This window comes from Haliaeetus albicilla, chromosome 26, assembly GCF_947461875.1.
Source record: "Haliaeetus albicilla chromosome 26, bHalAlb1.1, whole genome shotgun sequence".
Classification (NCBI taxonomy): Eukaryota; Metazoa; Chordata; class Aves; order Accipitriformes; family Accipitridae; genus Haliaeetus; species Haliaeetus albicilla.
This window is the reverse complement of record NC_091508.1, coordinates 13,944,090-13,963,583: the sequence shown is the minus strand read 5'-3', so window position 1 is coordinate 13,963,583 and position 19,494 is coordinate 13,944,090. Positions and strand designations below refer to the sequence as shown.

General features: G+C 51.4%; 1 protein-coding gene across 1 annotated transcript in view; it reads left to right on the top strand.

Annotated features, from left to right (window-relative positions):
• ASTN2 (astrotactin 2) overlaps positions 1–13,706 on the top strand; it is a 360,503-nt gene extending 346,797 nt beyond the window's left edge. Inside the window, exons 21-23 of the mRNA XM_069771376.1 lie at positions 3,873–3,973; positions 5,207–5,390; positions 12,799–13,706. Of these exons, the coding sequence (XP_069627477.1) occupies positions 3,873–3,973; positions 5,207–5,390; positions 12,799–13,036 (523 nt within the window). The 3' untranslated portion in view covers positions 13,037–13,706. The remainder of the gene's footprint in view (positions 1–3,872; positions 3,974–5,206; positions 5,391–12,798) is intronic.
• The last annotated feature ends 5,788 nt before the right edge of the window (positions 13,707–19,494 follow it).

The window sequence follows — 19,494 nt, the reverse complement described above, 5'->3', positions numbered from 1 at the left end:
GGTCCCAGTAGGTTTGAATTTAGTAGTAAACATTTAAGCAGCATTACTTCATAGGACTTCATATACTGTGTTTTGCTGCAGAGGTGGCAGCATTTCCAGGCATGGAGGGGATGATCTCTGCCAAGAGCATTTGTGCTTCCAGTGATGAAATGCTCTTTGGAACCTCTTTGGGCAAACTATGTCTTAGCATTTCTAGAAAAACAAGCATTCATGTATGATCTTACTGAAGGCACGGGTGAAGAAGAGGATCAGCTCTGAGGCAGTAGCAGGTAGCCCTAAGCTCCTTTGGAAAGGACAGGGAGAACATGAGAAAACATCGTGGGGAAAGTTTATTGCTAAACCAAAGGCCTCCAGGTTATGAAGGAGGCTCTGCCAGATTGTAGCTAACATATGGCATTCCAGGTTGTCTGACGTGGTTTCTTGCACTGCGTGTGGGTCTGGGACCTTTTCCTTTCTGGCTTTGACTTCGGAGATCCTCTGCCTTGGGCAAAACACTCAGCACCACTCTTTGGCCTCATTTTTTTAAAAAAATTATCAGGGTTGGCATAATCAGGTGCACCTCCATCATCATCAGTGGGGATGCTGCCTGTTTTGGTCCTTGGCCCAAAACGCTGTATGTAGATGTAAGTATGGCAGGAGGATCTCCACGTAGCATTGCAGAGCTGGACTCCAGCCCACCATGTGCTCTGCGCAGCTCCCTCCCTCAGTCATGCTCGCTTCGGTTTTCCCCTTATTTGCCATGCAGACATCCCCATCCCTCCCATGCGGTGCTGGTCCCTCTCCTCCTGCCAGCCACCCACTTCGTGCCCTGTTGGGTCCCAGACTGGTCCCGTCTGTGCTGGTGGCTCCTCGCCTGCATCTGCCAGAGGTTTCTCTTTGATGCAGCAAGCAAGATCTGCCTGTTAATGCTGGGTTTACGGTGAGCTGCAGATCTTTGCACTCTCTTCTCTTAATTGTCTGTTTCCGGGAATAAAAGAAAAAAATAAACCCCAGCACTCTGCGCAGTGCCATTAACTGGCCATAAAAGTGTTTTGCCGCAGAGAGGCTGGGTGGTCAAGTGGTTTGAGAACAAGATTGGAAACCGTCATCTCCTGAGTTTCCAAACTGTTCATCTCACTGAGCCTCTCCGGGGCACGATGCTTCACCCTGTATGTCTCTGTTTACCATCGATAAAACAGAGCTATTAATACTGCTGTGCTTCAGGGTGATCTTTTGGACTGTGATTAATGTTAAAACCTTCTGAGTTCACTCGCTGGAAGGAGCTAGAGAGGTGCGGAGGGCTGCGTACTGCCAGGGCTGCCAGCTTCCACCAGAGCTGAATTTATTGGTGCTGATGCCAAAACATCTCATTCAGAGTGAATGGAAGTGAAAAACTTTCCTCTAAAGTTCTTGAAAGAGGACTGGTTTCAGGTGAGGTAAAGCAGTTATTTTTTTTCTCAAAAGAGAATTTTTGACCAGATCAAAATCACTTTGATTCTGATATTTTTCCATTTACACTTTGTGGTTTTTTTCTTATATCATCTGAAAAAAATGATGAAATGAAGGGCTTGTTTGTTGATACATATTTTTTAACCCAGGCCTGACCGGTACAGATGCTCTTGCTCTTGGCAGCTGTGTGACTTTTTGTTTCTGTGTGTGCTGGGCAGAGGGGAAGAGTGCAGTCAAAGGGCTAACGCAGGTCTTTAACATCACCCAAAGGAGTGGATGTGCTTTAACACCCGGCCACTCAGAGATGCTTCCTCCTGACCCCACTGGTGATGGAATAGGTGATGTGGGCACTAATTGCCAAATATTACAATTGTGTTTTGATAAAAGAAGTCTGCTGTTTTTCAAGGAAAGTGCTCTGGCACTGATTGCCTCAGAGCTAATGGAGCCTTACTGACTGAGCGGCTATGGGCAGAGCAGAGGTTACACATTAGCTGTGCTCACCCATTTAAAAAAGAATATACAACAACATAGCCGTGGTGGCTAAGCAAGTGACCCCAGGATGGGGCTGGAGATCAGCTCACAGCAGTAATGTGCATGTTAAGCCCTCTTACTGCTTGTTGTGCTTATCCTGATGAGCAAGAAGAGCGTTGCCCGGTGCTGAGCACCTGGCTGGGCAGCAGGACTCCTGGGGTCTCTGCCCAGCTCTCCCGCTGCAGAGTTCCTCATCTCACTGGGGCTGAGGTCCCCTCACCCAACACTGGGTGCCCCTATTGCAGTTGCTTTCTGGACCTGGAAGGAGGGGGAACTCATGATGCCAAGCTGCAAAGACATGTAGCTTATCTGCTGACAGCAGGAGACTCCTTACTCACCTAGAACCCCTCGTCTATTGAAGGGAGGAGGAGGGATGGGATGCAAAGCCCTGAAGTTAGACTCCTGCCCTGAGTTCGATATTACCCTATTGCTCTGTTGCTGTCCCTTAATTATAGCGGGAGAACAGCCTGTGTGTGGTACTTGTGAAGTTGCACAGTGCGGACGTCCTTCCTGAGATGCTCCCACTCTGAGCAACGTTCCTTGTAAATTAAGGAAAATGATGTCATGCCAAAGAATTAAATAGCATCTCCTTGGGTGAGCTCAGCGTGTGCGTCCCCTGCATGCCCCAGCTTTGTGAAAATGGGAGTTGTCCCTACACACAAGTGGGTTCCTTGGCAGTCTGCTGGCATCCTTTCAGACAGCAAGTATTGTTAAGGAACTAATGCTAATTGCTTGGAGAGAATATGTCCTGTGCTGGGAATTGCTACCGTGCAAATGTCAGCTCTTATCAGCTGTATGTGGGGTGCACAGGGCCAGCAGGGAGGAGAGGGGGGTGGCTGGCGGTGCTCGTGTGTGGGGTGAGGAAAAGGGAGGCATTGCTTCTGTCCCTGTTAAGGATGCTAAGGAGTTAGGACCATTCCCTAAGTAAACATACCTCAGAGTCTCAATCCCATTTAAGCTTCAGCTGCTTTTATGGTACTCTTTGCACTCACTTGCAAGAGCTGCTCAGTTTTACCTTAGGATAAGGAGTGAGGCTGTGTTATTTCTCAGGAGCTGGGTACCCCGCCACCAGGCATCTCAGACCTCCGAGGGGTTCAAGCCAGCTCCTGCACTTTGTCAAAGCCAGCTCGAGTTTCCGTGCCTGGCTCAGAGTGAATAAATATGAACCGATGCCTTTTGGGAGAGTGGATGGAAGATTGTTGCCCCTGCTGCGAAGAAGCATTCTCATTTCGGAGCTTTGATACTCTGACCAGGACTCTCAGCTCAGTATCCCGGGACGTCCCATGCAGCCACAGCCTGTTTATTCAATGCTTCATCCGGCACAAAAGTAATATTTTACTGTCAGATGCTCTCCATTAGCTTCAAGTGTGAAATTACCATTCCCACCCTTTTACCAACCCCACCCTGGTGAGGAAATGAGGGAGAAAACAACCTCAAGGGCCATTCACAGGATGTGTACGAGCTGTCACTTGTCAGCACAGAGCCCGCTTACGGCAGGAATTACTGCTGTGCTCTCAGGAGGGCCGGAGAGGAGCCCGGCTTGCAAACGCCACAGCGTTACAGTATTTGCATCAGCGCATGGCAGAGCAACCCCAGAGATGTTTGCATCCTTTCGCAGTCAGGTGGCTGCAGGGTGCAGCCCTGCAGGGCTCCCAGGGACGGTGGGGGAAGAGGAGACGCAGCTCCCTGGATGCTGCGTGGGGACGCGGTGGCCTGTCCCCCTGGCCCTGGCTCTTTTGCTTTCCTGTTCTAAGCCCGAGATCGTCTCACACCTCCATGAGATGCCAGAACTGACAGAGAGGAGCCTGGACCACATTTTTCCTTTCTTTTGTGAAGGCCGGTTCCCATAACAACCTGGTGGTGTGGGACTGAGGGATAAAGACATGATTTTCCTTTTCCATCCTGCCTTCCAGATTTACCCTCTACGCAGTGGATACACGAGGGAGACACTCGGAGCTGAGCACGGTCACCCTGAGGACAGCCTGCCCGCTAGTAGACGACAGCAAGGCAGAAGGTCAGTGTTCAGGCACCTCATTTTCCACGACAGGAGACATTTCCTGCTAATTTTGCTTTTCCTCTATTCATTGAACTCCTGCAAGCCCCTCTAGTCCCTCCTCTCCCAGTGTGAAGGCTTCTGTAAATTCACCCACGGGCACAGGGATGTTAATCTGGGAGGGGTGACAAACTGCAAGAGTGTCCAGTAGCAAAGTGCCCTCAGCTGGGCAGCTGGTGGCTCCTGTGGTCCTGTGCCAGGCAGCGCCACGGCATCCTTCCCCACACACGGCTGCGGGAGCCGATAGTGTGTGTTTGACACATATCCCCTGGAAAAAGAGCTATCTCTTCTTGCAAAAGTGAGAGGTGCTGGGCTGGGGCAGTGAGCAGTGCGGGACACTGTTGGCTCTGGGTGTTTAAAGGGATGCTGGTGGCAGCTGGTTCGGTTCTGGAACAGAAACACCGACAAAAGCCCAGCCGCTTTTGCACGTTTGCATTTTCCAGTGTTGAAAGCAATCCCATTTGTTCTTATGCCCAGAGTGCTTGGCTGCTTTCAGATTTAAAAAGATTGCTCTAAGTGAAAGGCGGATTACCTGTTTTCTTTCTTGCTTGCTTTCTATTTTGAAAAGCACACAAAAGAAAGTTTTGATTAATGCTTTGTTCCATGTTATTGATAAGCATTCCCAGGAAAAATGAGAAAATGGGAGACTAAAGAAAAGGCAGGAAATGGAGTTTTGTGCATTTTTCATTTCCAAAAAGAGATCCTTTTCTACAGCAGGGAGTGCACCCTCTTGTTTAATACATCTGAGCTGCTCTAGTAGATACCCACAATGATGATGTGCTGTATTTCTGGCTGAAGTACTATCTTGTTATCAACAGTGTTGTATTCTTCCTGCCCTTTATAATAGCTGTGCAATTGCTTTTGGTTTGGTGAATTAGGGAAGAGCTTGCCTGCCTTACCTAGGAGGATAAGGTTGCGGCTGCCTGTGCTGACAGCCTTCCTCCTCTCCTTCTTCCATTCCTTCATGGAATATTCCTGGAGTCTTTGGGGCTGCTCTGCTCACGCAGGGCACTCACTGCAGGATTAGCCTAAGGAATTGCTAAATGCTCCCCAGGTCACTAAACCCTGCTGCAGCCAGCCCCAAGGGACTGGCAGCCATCCCAGATGCCAGCCTCTCCTGCCAAGGGCTTCACTCCTCCTTCTGTGTTAGCACCTTCTGGCTGTTCATTAATTCCGTCCCCCGATCCTTTCCAGAGATAGCTGACAAAATCTACAACCTCTACAACGGCTACACCAGTGGGAAGGAGCAGCAGACAGCCTATAACACACTGATGGAGGTCTCTGCTTCCATGCTCTTCCGAGTCCAGCACCACTACAACTCCCACTACGAGAAGTTTGGAGACTTTGTCTGGCGCAGTGAGGATGAGCTGGGGCCCAGGTACCTGTCCCTTCACTGCATCCTCCCCTGCCCCGCCACCTGGAGCACCCCTCTGCTTGGCCACTGTGGATGTGACCCTCATTGCCTTCTCCTCGTAGCTGAGAGAAGTCGCCTTTTGGTGTTCACCAAGCTCTCCTGCCATCCCCTAGGACTACCAGGTCCCGCTCGGTCTTTGGATGAATGCTTATGGGACATCTAGCAGCTGGGTGGTCTTTGGATGAATGTTTGTGGAACATCTAGCAACCAGCCTGAACCAGGCGGGTGATACTGCAGATGAGCTGGGTGCGTTGGAAAAGCTGGGGAAGGGTGGGGGGCAAAGGGTGTAAATTAGGCCTGGGACAGAGTGTAAACCAGGACCGACTCAGATCCTCTTCAGTTGTAGAGCCATGGTAGATGAGACCATGGCTTGCCTAGGGTTCAAAGATGCCCTGATTAATTGCAGGGTGGGCGGCTAGAAAGGATGACTAGGGGAATGAAGCAAAAATGCAGCAGGTACGTATGTGTTGAGTGGGGTGTACAGTGGCAAGCATTAGGTATCAAGAGCTGCAGTACAGAGGCAGCTTTATACCTTGGAGGTGTTTGAGGAATACAGGGCAAGTCCATCTCTATATTGTAGGATTTGTGGATGTCAAATAGCCAGATAATGAGGAGAAGCAGAATCCCTCCTGGCCACTTTTTGGTGGAGCCCACTGGTGTCAAGGAACATGATGTGACCTCCAGAACCGGCCCCCCATAGTGGGATGGATTCTGCACCCAGGACAGATCCGTTCTGACATCCTGCATTCAGACTAGCTTCCTCCACACCTAGAGAATATTCCCTGTGGACAGTCAAGGAGAGGACTGCTTGACCCAGGTCTGGCTTTGGGCACCTGCTACTACCTCGTGTGGTTGGGGATGTGTGTGGCAGTGCAGGCACCCTGCCGCAGGAGGATTATTTGTACGCAAAAACAGTTTTGAGCCCCTGGAAGGGCAGAGCTGAGGTGCTGGCGAACAGATTATTACTTTTGTCTGGAGATTGACTATTTGATACCATCAGAGGGGTCAATGGTTGAGCAATCTACGTGCGGTAAACTTGACTCTTCTAAATGGTGCGTTTCATGGACATTTCCTTCTATTTATTTCTCTATCTATCTCACTTGACATACATTTATTCTCACAGTGGTATATGGTTGCCATACAAACTGTAAATATTTCCCAAATTCCCTTTTCTACCGTCCCTCTCACCCAAAAGAATAATTCAGCTTTCTGATGCAGGCACTAGAAAGGTCCTCCTAAATTTCAGCCCTGTGGTGCCCCTGACACCATGCAAGGATGCCAGCAAGCGCATGGTACCTCATCTGTTACCTATATACAGCTTTATGCTAGAAATATTTTCTCTTTACTGTACATTTCATGCTCTGAGGAAGGCTGGGAGAGGATTGTTTCCAGGAGTATAAAGAGCAACGTTTCCAGAGGGACTGCATCTGCAAACCCCCAGTGTACAATGAAAGTGGTGGTAAGACTCTTAAGAGATCACAGGTACGTGGACTCCATTGTGTCCAGGGGCTGGCAGTGTCCTGGCAGTGTCCCAGCAAAGGCCAGACTGCCACCCAGCCCCTTGGGAAACACTCAGCAAGAAATGATCAGAAGTAGCCATATCCCTCTGGACATCTTGAGGTCTCTTACAGGATTCAAGACCTGCTTTGAAGTTTTTAGAGACATGGTTCATCCAGCATCCTCATCTAACATGTTGTTCTCTGAGAAGCTGGAGCAGAGGAAGATGGAGGAATGGGGCCCTGCAGTCATGAAGAACTGGAAAAGATTTTCCTTCTCTCCCTCTTGCTCCTATCTGCTTGTTGGACACGGCTGAGGATCTGTCCATAATACCAGGATGACAGCTCCTCACAGTAGTTTACACCCCTCCTGGACATGAACCCAAGCTGGTCTGGGGCTTGCCCTCCTCCAGAAATGACCTTGGTCATAGTTTCTTTGGTAGTTCATTAGTCTCTGGCACAGAGCCATTCTCATCCTTCCCACTGCCTTCCTCCTTCTTTGATGACACTGCAGGCTTGTTTGTCCTTTTCAGTTGTTCCTCTGTCTCTAAATCCCTGGGAACCATCAGCCTCTTCTTGTGTAAGAAGTATTTCGTCTGTTACTTGAGATCCAACACACTTATTGAAGGATGCTATCTAACCTGATACCTGCATCAAGCCATGGGATTTTCAAGGTGACATTTAAATTGCCTGTATTGCCTGACTCTATACCAAGCTACATCTGGAGTCAGTGGTCGATTCAGCTGCTGTCTGTCTTCCTCACGGAGCCAGGTGAGCTCCTAGCAGCGCTCGTATGGCCCTGTTCTGTACTTGAGAAATATGTGACCTGCAGCCAAGGGGAAGCATCTATAAATGCCATGGCAGCGGTGACAGGCTCTTGTCAAGAGCGAAGCTTTGCCATCCGGCCTGGCTTGTCAGGGAGCTTGGACAGAAACGGAGGCACTGACGTAGCGGGAAGCGAGTGAGGATTTGCCAAGGGAGGCCATCTCGTAACACGATTTTAATTGACGGACTGTTCTCCTTCCCAGGGGGACATTCATTTTCGTACCTTGAAATGTTTATCAGATGAGCCTCAGCTTCACAGTAAATGTTCGCTCATAAAACTGAGCGACAAGAGGGAAGTTGATTGCCTCTGTGTAATAAATACATCACACTGGAGTCCTCGTGAGCCCAGTTTCCATGAAAGCCACAGGTTACTGCAAACAGCTGCTTGCAAGAAGACACACTGACAGCCAGATGTCCCAACCAGACCGTTTACATTAAGGAGACATTAAAAACTTAGCTCATAGGTGGCCCTAAACCAGGACTTTCTGTGGTCAGCAGCATCTTGGCACCTGGCTGGCCGCATCCTGCTAGTCTCCTTTAGCAACAACCACCTCTTTCCTGCTCCCCCCGCTCCTCTTACAGACACCAAGCGAATCTCACAGAGTTAATTTGTTCCAACAAAACAGAAGAATCTGTCGAAACCAGTGAAGGTTTAATGCTACTGTGCATTCAGACCTTTGGATCTGTGCAGCCAGAGTGCTTCCTGACTCAGCGATGGGGAGCTTTCTCTATTATTTTCTCTTACTGTGTTTTCAGGACAGTTCCTATGACCACTGCAAACAGGGCCTGGCTTTAGGAGGAGGCAGGACAAATAATAAAGTTAAAATCTTTCTTCCATGCCCCTGCTTGTGGCTAGCAGCAACAATGGGGTCAGGATGTGGCATCAGCCCAGGGCTCACAGCCTCTCCTGTGCTCGAGCAAGTCCCCCAGGCAGGCAGCCGGGACTGCCGCAGGAGACGAAGTGCATCTCCAAAGCAGCTGCCTTCTGGTACCGAGGGGGAATGCAATGTACTGATGGGAGGCTGTGATAAAAGGCCATCGAGTCCCGGACTCAGAGTCCTCCCACACGAGGGTCTGACAGACCCAGGTCAGTTCTCAGTAGAGTGGAAAAATCTGAATTTATGACAAAATCACCCCATATGGGAACACAGCAGCCAGGCAGCCACCCTCTCCTCACAGCAGTCCCGGGAATCTCATCCTTCCCTCCAGCCCAGATATCATTCTTTGCTTCTTCATGCTGGTTCATTCTCTTTTAGTACTTTCCTCTTAGGTGAGATGATAGGGCAGGGTTTTGCTGGCTCTGGATACATTTTCATCCCACACCAGCCATCAAAGTGAGTGATTGCTGTCCCCTGTGCCGCTGGGGGAGAAATGTCCCCGCGGGAGCACCCCCAGGGCTGGGCAGAGCAGGAGGTAACATGTCTCATGCTCTTGGGCACATCCTTGCAGAGCTGGGGCTGGCAACCAGGGACCTCAGTGCCCTGTCCCCTGTGCAATCACTGCACCGCACTGCCTTGCAGGGGGGCACTGGTTCATGCACAAGCCCTTGGAAAGTGCCCTGGCAGCAGTCACCCATCCCCCTCCCCTTTCCTCTGCCCCACCATGCCATGAGGTACTGTAGAGGGAAGCAGCCATGTAGAGCCATCACTATTTTTAAATCCCCTTCTTCATCATTTATGACTGTGGCTGTGACCTCCTAAATCCATCACATAAGTGGAGACCAAATCAGACCCGAGCTGGCGCCTGCTTAAAACAACGGCCCCTGCGGCAGGCACGTGGCAGGTGGGAGGACACTGCTGGCTCATGCCAATGTGGGGAGACCCCCTGTCTGGGCTATGGGGTGAGGGTGAAGGGGGCTACTTCATCCCTTTGGGGGCTGAGAGCTCAGGGTCTGGCCACAGGCAGCCATGAGAGTGACTCCCCCCTCGCTTACGCCCCTGCCGTCCTCTCCCGATTCCTGCCCTTTAATAAGGCAATAAATTAAGTTTCTGGCAGGGATGAGGTTGGTCAGCATTTAGGAAGATTTCATTTCCAGTATTTGAAAAGGTGGTCGTTCTGACCCGACAGCCCTCCACAGGGAGCACTTGGGTAATACCCAGGGCTTGATTTATGGTGTTAAATTGGCAGCCCAAGAACTGCTCCTGTAATTTATTACCCAGCCTTCACCAGAAAGCCTCTCTCTCTTTCTCACCCCTCCCCTCGCCCGCTCTGTCTCTCTTTCTCCTTATTTTTTTTAAGAGGGAACAGCTGACAGCCAAAAGCTAAATCTAACATTTACACATGACTTCATTACCCCACTAAAATAAATGACTCAAAGCAGTGAAACCCATCAAAACTGGGGCTTTGGCACCGGACACCGAAAGCGAGGGGCCTGATTCCCTCTGTCCCCATCACCCTGTCTCCTCCTTGACCACGGTGCAGTGTGTTTTCAGCATCCTCATAGAGCCACCCCATCATGTGTGCTGCATCCCACCCTTAAACATCAGTTCTTTCCCAGGACCGACTGCACCGAGCATAACTGCAGATGCAGCAGGTGTATGGAGACCAGCTCCTTGAGGAGCACGGTGTCCGGCACATGAGACTTCAGCAGGTCTGGATGGTTTGGCCCCTGGACTTCTTGCCAACCTTGAGCTGCTCCTCACACGCAGGAGTGTTTGCCTGGATAAGAGACCTGAGTATGTCTCGGGAAGCAAGGGCAACATGGTGATTTTTAGCAAAATCGAGAAGATCATGGAAGCAAGTGGAGCAAGTAATGAAAATGGGAAGGTAGAGAACGCCAAGTGAAATGGAGGCAAAGGCAGGTTTTGTGGGAGAGAAGTGAGAGGTGGGTGAAGAAAGCTACGGAGGGTAGGAGAAAGGTGAAGTGGTGAGAAGGGAGGAGAGGAAGAGAAGAGCTTGGCCAGCAAGCATGTGTAGGTGCATGCTGGGGAGTCCACTTGTGGGGTTTGTCTCAAGGGCTGGTCATGGCCACTCATTGTCACTCCCCTCTTGCTGTGGCTGGGAAAGTCTTGTGGCGAGCTGGAGTGGGAGCCAGTCTAGGGGAAAATCCATGGGCTGCTTGGTTTGCCTTCAGATGGACAACTTCCCCATGTTGGCGCAGAGTTCAGGTCCACAGATACCTACACAAGCACAAGCAAATGGGCTGGGGAAAGGCCAATACCCCCTTTTGGCAGCAGAGATGATTTACAATAAATAAGGATGACCATGGAGCTATGGCCTTAGAGAGATGATAGTTATCCTTTTTGAGGAGGACGGTATTCTGGCTCAATGCTCTCTTCCCGAGCACTGTTAACTCACGTAAAAGTCCATCCTATGAACTGACTGTGGGCCCTGTGCTTGCTCAGCCTTCCCTGATAAAAAAGGGAGAATCAGTGCAGATGTTAAGAAAAAATTTCTCAAGATTAGGGTGGGTGAGCACTGGAAGGATCGCTAGCTCTTGGCTCTAAGAACAGGTTAGACAGATATTCATCAGGTTGATCCCAGCAAGGAAATAGCACAGATGATGCCTTTTGGCCCCTTCCAGCACCAGTGACTGTGATTTCCTAAGGTCTGTTAACTGTAGTGACAGTCACTGCAGACTTTGATTTGCTACTGAGCTTAGCTTTAATCAATCAGTCTTTACTGAAAGCATCTAATGCCGTCACAGAATTTCATACCTTCTTAGCGGCAGGCATCCAGCAGTGAAGGCCCTGTTCTGGGCAGCGTGTCAGGTCTTGACACGCAGTGGGAGCACTGGATGCTGTAGGAGGTCAGGTGGCTGCTGTGGAGAGTCGCATGAGTAGAGGTTTTCGGTCAGAGCTGGGCACAGCTCAGCCCATGACATCACTATGTGTGTGTGTATAGCTAATGAAGCTCAAATTGCCTAGTCAGGCTTGTCTTTATAGATTACATTGATGCATGGATACCATGTAGTGTTGTCCAAGAAGGGCCAACTCCCTTTGCTCTCCCCTTCCCCTGGAAAGCCAACCCTGAGCCTGTCACCCCTGGGGAGGAGCGGGGAAGTTTTCCCTGTGCAGCCCTGAAGGAGCAGAGCTTTCCTACAGCTTTCATCCAGTCTTCCCAGTCTGGAGGGAGAGGTCCATAGCCGGCTGGAGATGCCGGGATGCCCTCTTGCCTCCTGCCACTGTCTCTGCCCTCTGCTCTGGTGCTGGGGTGACTCTGACCAGCCCTGCCCCGGCGTCCCGTCCCCGGGTGCCTGCGGGTGTGCAGCCGCATCAGGCTCCCAGCGCTCCCCCCTCCCCGGCTGGGAGCTCACAGCCCAGGCTGAAACATCACTCAGCTTTCATAATCAAATAATCCCCATGTTTATGCCTCGCTGACTGACAGCACTGCCCCTGACATATCATTATCGGGAATTTACATTCCTGCAGGAACTGCGAAATCCCCTAGCCCCGAATCCAGAGCTTTCCTGTGGCACCAGAGGGAGAGGAAATAATCTGTGATCTTGAGACTTTCAGACCACTGAAGTAAACCCTCTTCCCCTCCCTTTGTTTGATTTAGCACTTTGCAGACTCCCACAAGGGGATTCTTGGTTTCTTATGGGTTTATTTTGTTTTGTCTTAATGTGTTGTGCTTTTTTTCCTCGCTTTTCTGGTGTCAGTCCTTTTGGGCCATTTGCCTCCTGGAGACTTGGGAAAACAGGAAAGGGAGGGCTGGGCTCATCAGTCAGGAGCAGTAAGGTGCAGGGGGTCTCACCAGGGTGCATGGGGGCCAGCACATGCGCTGGAGCCTGCCAGGAGCACATGGTGGTGGTGGTGACAATCTAGCCGGTGGTAGACAGTGTCCCCAGGGCACCCAAGCTGCTCCGGTGGGCCAGACCTGAGCTCCCTCCAGCCCTGTTGACCTGGTGCTGTGAAATAGTAGCTATACCCAGAACTTTTGGGCAACACGGTGCTTCCCTCCACTTGAAACAGGGAAGACAATGTCTTGGGCAATGGGTCTTGTCCATTTTTGTCCCAAGACAGAGCTGGTGATGGAACCCAGAAGCCCTGGCTCCTGGTCTCCTCTTTGCATTGGCCACCCTGCTCTGTCTCTATCTCTGTCCCCTCCAGGAAGGCACACCTGATCCTGAGGAGGCTGGAGAAGGTCAGCAGTCACTGCTCGACCCTGCTACGCAGTGCCTACATCCAGAGCCGCACCGAGACCATGCCCTACTTGTTCTGCCGCAGCGAAGAAGTCCGGCCGCCCGGCATGGTCTGGTACAGCATCCTAAAGGACACCAAAGTAACGTGCGAGGAGAAGATGGTCTCCATGCTGCGCAACACTTACGGGGAGTCCAAGGGGCGGTGAGGGAAGGTGCGGGCCTGGAGCTGTGGGAGGCAAAGGGACTCTGAGGAGTCGAGGACTCGTGATGTGCTGAGTGGCTGGTGGGGTTCGGGGTCGGGTGGTGTTCGGAGGGGGTGGAAGGGGACAGCGAGGCCAAACAGGACTTTCTCATGCAGACGGCAGAGAAACAAGAAATCAGCAAGTTGGACTTTAATTTCTTTTCCTTTTTTTTTTAATTTTTCAAGAGGAAAAAAAAAAGAAATTACCTAATTTGACTCAGCATAAAAGCCTCTCCTTTTTAATCTTTTCTTACTGAATTTCCTGGACTACACGCTCCAAAACCCTGGGAGGAGGAGATACCCACTCAAGGCCAGGGCCAGGCAGAGGGGAGCTGCTGGGCACAGGGTGACCCCCTCCCTGCCTGCCCTGCCTGCCCTGCCACTGGGCAGGAGCTGTGGGGCGAGGGCCCCGGTGCCGTGGTGGCCGAGGACGCCAGGAGGAGGTGGCGCGAGTGGCCGGTGACACCGCGCTGCCAGCGAAGGTCCCGGAGGGGGATGCCAGGCAGGTGCCGGGACGCTGCAGGCAAGCTGGGCTTTTGTACCACTCCGAGTCGACGGACCGGCTCCGTGCGCAGCCTTCGTTCGCAAGGCTCCCGGCGGCTTGTTCTGTGCATTAAAGATTCACATTAAGTCCATCTTCGCTGCCTCCTTGGTGTTTCTTCCTGACACCGTCTCACCGCCACTTGGGCATTCGTAGGGTTTCAGGACCAGAGAGGGCGTCACCGACAGCTGTCCCCGTGCCAGGACGTGGCTGAGATGAGGGGCCGTATCTGGAAACCGGCACTCATCCCAAGAGCTGGACGCGCAGAGAGGAGGGGAAAGTGCAGCCTCTTTGTGCAGGGTCCTCTCCCTTCCCAACACCCAGCTCGGCCACCGGCCCCGGTGGGAGCTGAAGGCGTGTGGGAAAGCCCAAGAAGGAAGCCAGGGGCTAAAAAGACATGGAGAATCTGGTTTCTTTTACTGTCAGATGTGGGTTAGGCTGGACTGGGATCCCTGTGGGTAATGGATTTCTCAGCCTGGTAGCCAAACCAAAAAGGGCGGGAGGGTGGGGGGCGGGGGGGAACAAAAATTGGATCAGCTCAAAGCTATTGCTTTTTCTTTTTAAAGCAAAATAACAAACCTGGAGGGGGAAAAGGGAACAGTGTGGGTTGAATGAATCGGTTTAGTCAGCCCAAAGAAAATAGTTTTTTTTAGTTTTTTCAGGTTATTTAACCCTTTAATGTAAAAGCAAACAAGCAGGAGGTTGAGTTTCAAAACGAAAATGTTTTGAAACCAAACAAAGGTGCTGAATTTGATGTGGAGGAAGTTCAGCCAGAGACCTTTTTCTTCTTGAGCTAAACCTATTTTCCTGATTTGCACCCACTTAAATAATTCTGATTGTTTCTCCCAAACTGCTCTTTTCCATCCCGTTCCCTGCCCCCGGCTTTGGTTATGTGTCTTCATTTGTCTTGAGCCATGTTTCATGTTGCACATTGGGAAGGCCTCCAGTACCTGGTCAAAGTCCCACTGGAGTTCACAGAAAACTTTGCCTTGACGTAGCAGCCTGTAGCCCAAGCACCAAAGCATTGCAGGTTCCCTGAGGTCTCAATTTTGAAGCTAAATCCCTTCTTGTGACGGAGAGGGAGAGGACAGTGCCACTGAGGGATCTGGGCTATGGCCACTGCATCCCTGAGGCTTGTACAGCAACGAGCACAAGGGCCATGGAGGGACCACAATGCCACGTGTGTTAAAACCTTTCAGCCCCCAGCACTGCTGCTGCCCATTAACCATCCCTTTGCCCTTCGGAGGTGGCTGGTGTTGAGTTTGGTTGTGGGGATGAAGGAGATGACCGTGACTTGCTGCAGACGAATGTAGACTTTGCATTTGCTTGGCTGGAGCTGCCGAGCCCCGGCATGGCTCTCGGCACCCGTCCAGCACCCCGTGCACCAGCCAGGCCTGCAGCAGGTCTGTGAGCCGCAGAGAGACCAGAGCTCACAGATCTTGCACCCCCTGAAATGGGAGACACTGGTGTGGGAGGAGGTGAGGCAATATTAGTTCAGCTTTGCTATTGTGTAAAACAAAACACAGCAAAACCCTTGAAGTGCAAATGTGCAGGCATCCCGGCTGGTGCCCGGACTGGCGTTTCTGGCATCGCGGTGTCACACTGAGCTGCTCATTTCATTCATGACATACGTGCCATGACATGGTATATGGACTGCTGGGGGAGGAACCCCAAACCTGTCTTCGGAGCCACTGATGCAGAGTGACGGGGACTGATCCTCCCCTCCCGGCAGCTGCAGAGCGGGCAGTGGTCCCATCGCCCCCCGGATGCTCAGCAGGACATGGCACACACCGGGACGGCCAGGGCCGGCAGCAACCGCGCCGAGCCTGGCTGGTCCCAGCCCGACAGCGTGCTCTGCTAGCGCTGGGTGCACCTCCAGGTTCTTTGAAGCTGTCTTGTTTTCGCAAGGCTCTGGCCCACAGCCGTGCCTTTCCCTGTATTTTACAAACATGGTGCTTTATTTTGTTTTTGTTTGTTTTTGCTTGGAGATGATTCATTTCTCTTGAAAGCCTCGTGCAGTGTGTGCTGCGATGGGGAGCAGCTCTGCGGTTTCACTGCAGGCGGGAGCCGGTGTTGACCGACCTGACGGACAAATTGCTTGTGTTTTCTGTAACGCTGCTGATGGCACTGGAGGCAATCGTAGGTGTGACGGGGCTAATGTTACTCATGGGATTCCTGACCATCATGAGTGTGGTGCTAGGTGTCAGGAATAGGAGATGCCAGCCAAAATACAGGGCTGGATGGATGCCCTTCAGCATGTTTTTCTCCACTCTGATACAGTGAGCTCCCCCACAGTGGTATTTTTTATACCTGGGATACCCATCCCAGAAGCCTCTCTCAGCAGAGCTCGTCGGGAAGGCGCAAAGCCCGCAGCACAGGGCTGTTTTGCTGCAGGTGGAAAGGAGCCCTTCAGCTCTGGTAGCCCTAACTTCTGCTGGGAACAAATCACAAGCAGCGCAAGGACAGGCTGGCTGTCCCCCTGGCTCCACGCTGCAGCTGTGTCCACTGCAGAGACCAGGGGCTTAATTCTTGCTGCTTACCTTGGAAGGCTGCTGAAGAGCTTCGCTTCGCATCCTTGGTGAGGCTGGCTGTTGCATACGGGTACGTATACAGAGCGAGTTGTGTGTAAGCCTGTGTTAATATGTACACAGCAGGTGGAAGAGTCTAGACTCCCGGGCAGGAAGGCTGCGGAGTTTGACGGCTATTAACCTGTCGAGAAGCGCACCTAACTCCCAGATCAAAGCCAGAAGAGCCTCTGGCCGGTGATGCTACCCGGCACGGCATACCCAAGCCAAACAAAACCGAGGAATTCGTCGAGGTTACACATCCTCCAGCACGCAGCTGAAAGGAAGGGTCTGTATTTTCTCCCTGGAAACTTTGGAGAATGTAACCCTCCGGCTTTCAAGATAAACAGTTGTAGTCACAGCCTAGCAATGCTGGCAGATGGACCCGTGCCCTGTAGTGTGCACACCCCCGCCCCCCCGACACACACACACACTCCCCCCCCATTCCTCTGACTCCCTTAGGGAAAAGGGGTCCTTGCTCCAAAGCAAGTCGTTGCTGCCCCAGGAGCTGGTTCCTCTTGCCAACCTGTACCCCGACTGCTGCGCCACTGGCTGGGATTTGGCAGACCTGGGCCAACGCTGTCCTGGGTGGCGAGAGCACTAAGGGGTGGATGAAACATGAAAAGTGAGTGGGGAGATGGGCAAAAAGATGCCATCATCCAGGTTTAATAGATAAAGTCTCCACATCCATTTGCAAAGCTGAAATTATTTGCCTGACGGCATGAAGCAGGGAAGGGTAACCTGGCACCAATGGCTCCTGGATGGAGTCACCAGCTTTAGCGTGAGTTTAGGTCATAGAGGAACCTCCTCTGTGCCTTTGCAGTGAGTGCATGTGCAGGTAACGGCATCGACAGAGCAGTCATGGGTGCGTGCAGGGCACCCGCTGCTCCCTGTGCAGCCTGGCCCTACTCCCACCACCCATGCACCCCTCCCCAGCACCCCATAAACTCCAGCTCAGCACCAGAAGCTGGTTTCTCTGCAGAGGCTGCTCACTCTTCACCATAGGTGTGTTCACACTCTTCCTTTTAACAAACCTCTTCACTGCCACTTTCAGCAGCCCTTGAACGTCCCAGGGGGCACACGCCCTTCTTAAGGGCACCCCAAATGTGCCACTTGTTTGGCAGCTCAGAGCTGGTGACAGCCACAGGTCCCCTCCCAGGGCTGCGTGGGGCTGTCCCCTCCCGAGGAGCAGAGCAGCCCGGAACAATCCCCATTGTCCCCACGGCCATTGTTCCCCACCGCCCTCATCCCCGGCCAAGCTGCAGCTGGCACCGTGCACAGAGGGGCTGATTGTTTGGGTTGCTGTGCCGCTGATGACACACCACTTTGGGACAGCTTCTTCCCACGGCAAAGGCCTCTGGAGTCAAGTGCTGTATTTGCTGCTTTATTTATTTGTTTGGTTTCTGCTTTTCCTCCCTTTTTTTTTTTTAACTTTTTGCTTGGTTGGATGAGGCAGGCTCTGCTGAGGGAGTGCCAGAGGCTGTTCAGCATGGGCAGCCCAGGTCTTCTCCATCATGGGGGGTGTCTGGGATGGACAAAGCCTTGCAATAGCACTAATGCTTAGACATGACAATGCCCTGTGATGTGACAGATGCCTCAGTGGCCTGCAGGCTCAAATCTTGTTGCGCTGGGAGGATGCACACTGCACATTGTACCTGCTGGGCCAGAGGCAGGATTAGCTGAGCATCACCAACATGAATCAATTTGTGCACTGCAAGACACAAAGTAAAAGGTTTCTGGATTTTTGTTTTGTTTTTTTTTTCTAAGAACACTTGCCCTGTCTGCCTCTCCCAGTGTTGCTGGCCATGACATTAAGCCAGGAGGGACCACCGCAGCTGATAGTCCCACCATGGTGGGGGCACATGCCCTGGGCAGCTCTGGCCTTGCAAGTGCCCTTCACAGGGCTGGGCTGGGGCTGGGGTGGGCACGGCTGTGCCCGGAGGGCTCTCGGCAGCTCCCGGACACCAAGAGCTGCACAGGCTTAGAGAACGGTTTGAGTCAGTATGGTGTGCTTCAGCTTTGGCATTTCATATGGTGCTGCAGGGGTCAGGAGGCTTTAAATGCTTGGGTGGAAAGTTTGAGCATTGCAGTATTAATAAGGTGTGCAACAAAAAGGATTCCTTTTCCCTTCCCTGCTCCTGCCCACCTTCCCGTCTCTCCAAGCCCCTTCAGCAGCCGCTGTGGCATGGAGCCTTCACTCCTTACAGAAACACAGCAGTGCCAGGGCTCAGGAAAGACCATGTTATTAGGGTGACATTTTGAAAAGAACCTGCCTATTTTGAGCTGGTCTGTGCTGCAAGGTGAGTGCCCAAAGACAGAGCTGGGCTATGAAGTTCAGCCAGAATCAGTCCCATATTTCAACTCTTTCATCGAAAGTGCCAACAAACCTGAAGCAGAAGTTGGTTCATCCCCATGGGCTGGATGATGACAAAAAGGGGAGCAGCAGTGAGCTTAGATATGGGGCTCTTGGGCTTCTTTAAAAAACTATATGAGTGGGGAAGCAGTTTATAAATGTATAAATTGGCAGATAACGTCTCCAGACCAGCGTGGAGGGGTGGCTAGAAGTGACCACGTTGCTGTTTGGACTAGTTCGTCATTCGTCATAAGTAATGTCATCAAAAAGTTGTGAATAGCTTTTTATCTGCAAAAAATATTAATTTTGTGAAAGCTGTTTTTAACCACTAACGATCTTCCCCAGGCCCGAGAGTAGTCAGCCGAAAGATTCTCAAGACCTTTAAAACTATTTTGACACAGTATTGCCTCATTTGTACTGAAAAAAAAATCTAAGACCCTGGCCCTTTGGCTGCATTTTATCGGAGAACTTAAGCCAGTTGTTGACTTGACTTGAATGATGTAGGCAGCTGTTATTCCAATTCAGGGCAGAGGGAAAATGTGGGGCCATCATAGTGTTGTGGTAGTTGATGAGCAGCAAAAAGGAGAATTCTGGCCTGGGAATGGCTCACTTTTCTTCACCTCCCAGGTATGTGGCTTAGAAACTGAAAAACTGAGGAAGTGGAATGGAAAAGCCCAGGAAAAGATAGTGCTGGACCATGTGAGCAGTTTCCTTTATATTCCAGTCTTTCTACAGAGGCTTTTTTTAAGCCTCTGTGTCCTTTTGTCCAAGTTGTTCAAAGTTGCTAACAAACAGCTTCATTTTCCCATTACCACAATTACCAATGCCATACTTGTTTGAGAAGCTGTGGCTTTCAGCTGGGAGAGGACTTTGCCATATGACTTCAGAGCAATTTCCCCAGCTTTCATATATAATTAATGCAGTCAGCTCCTTTTGATTTAATGCGGCCAACAGGAACCACAGCT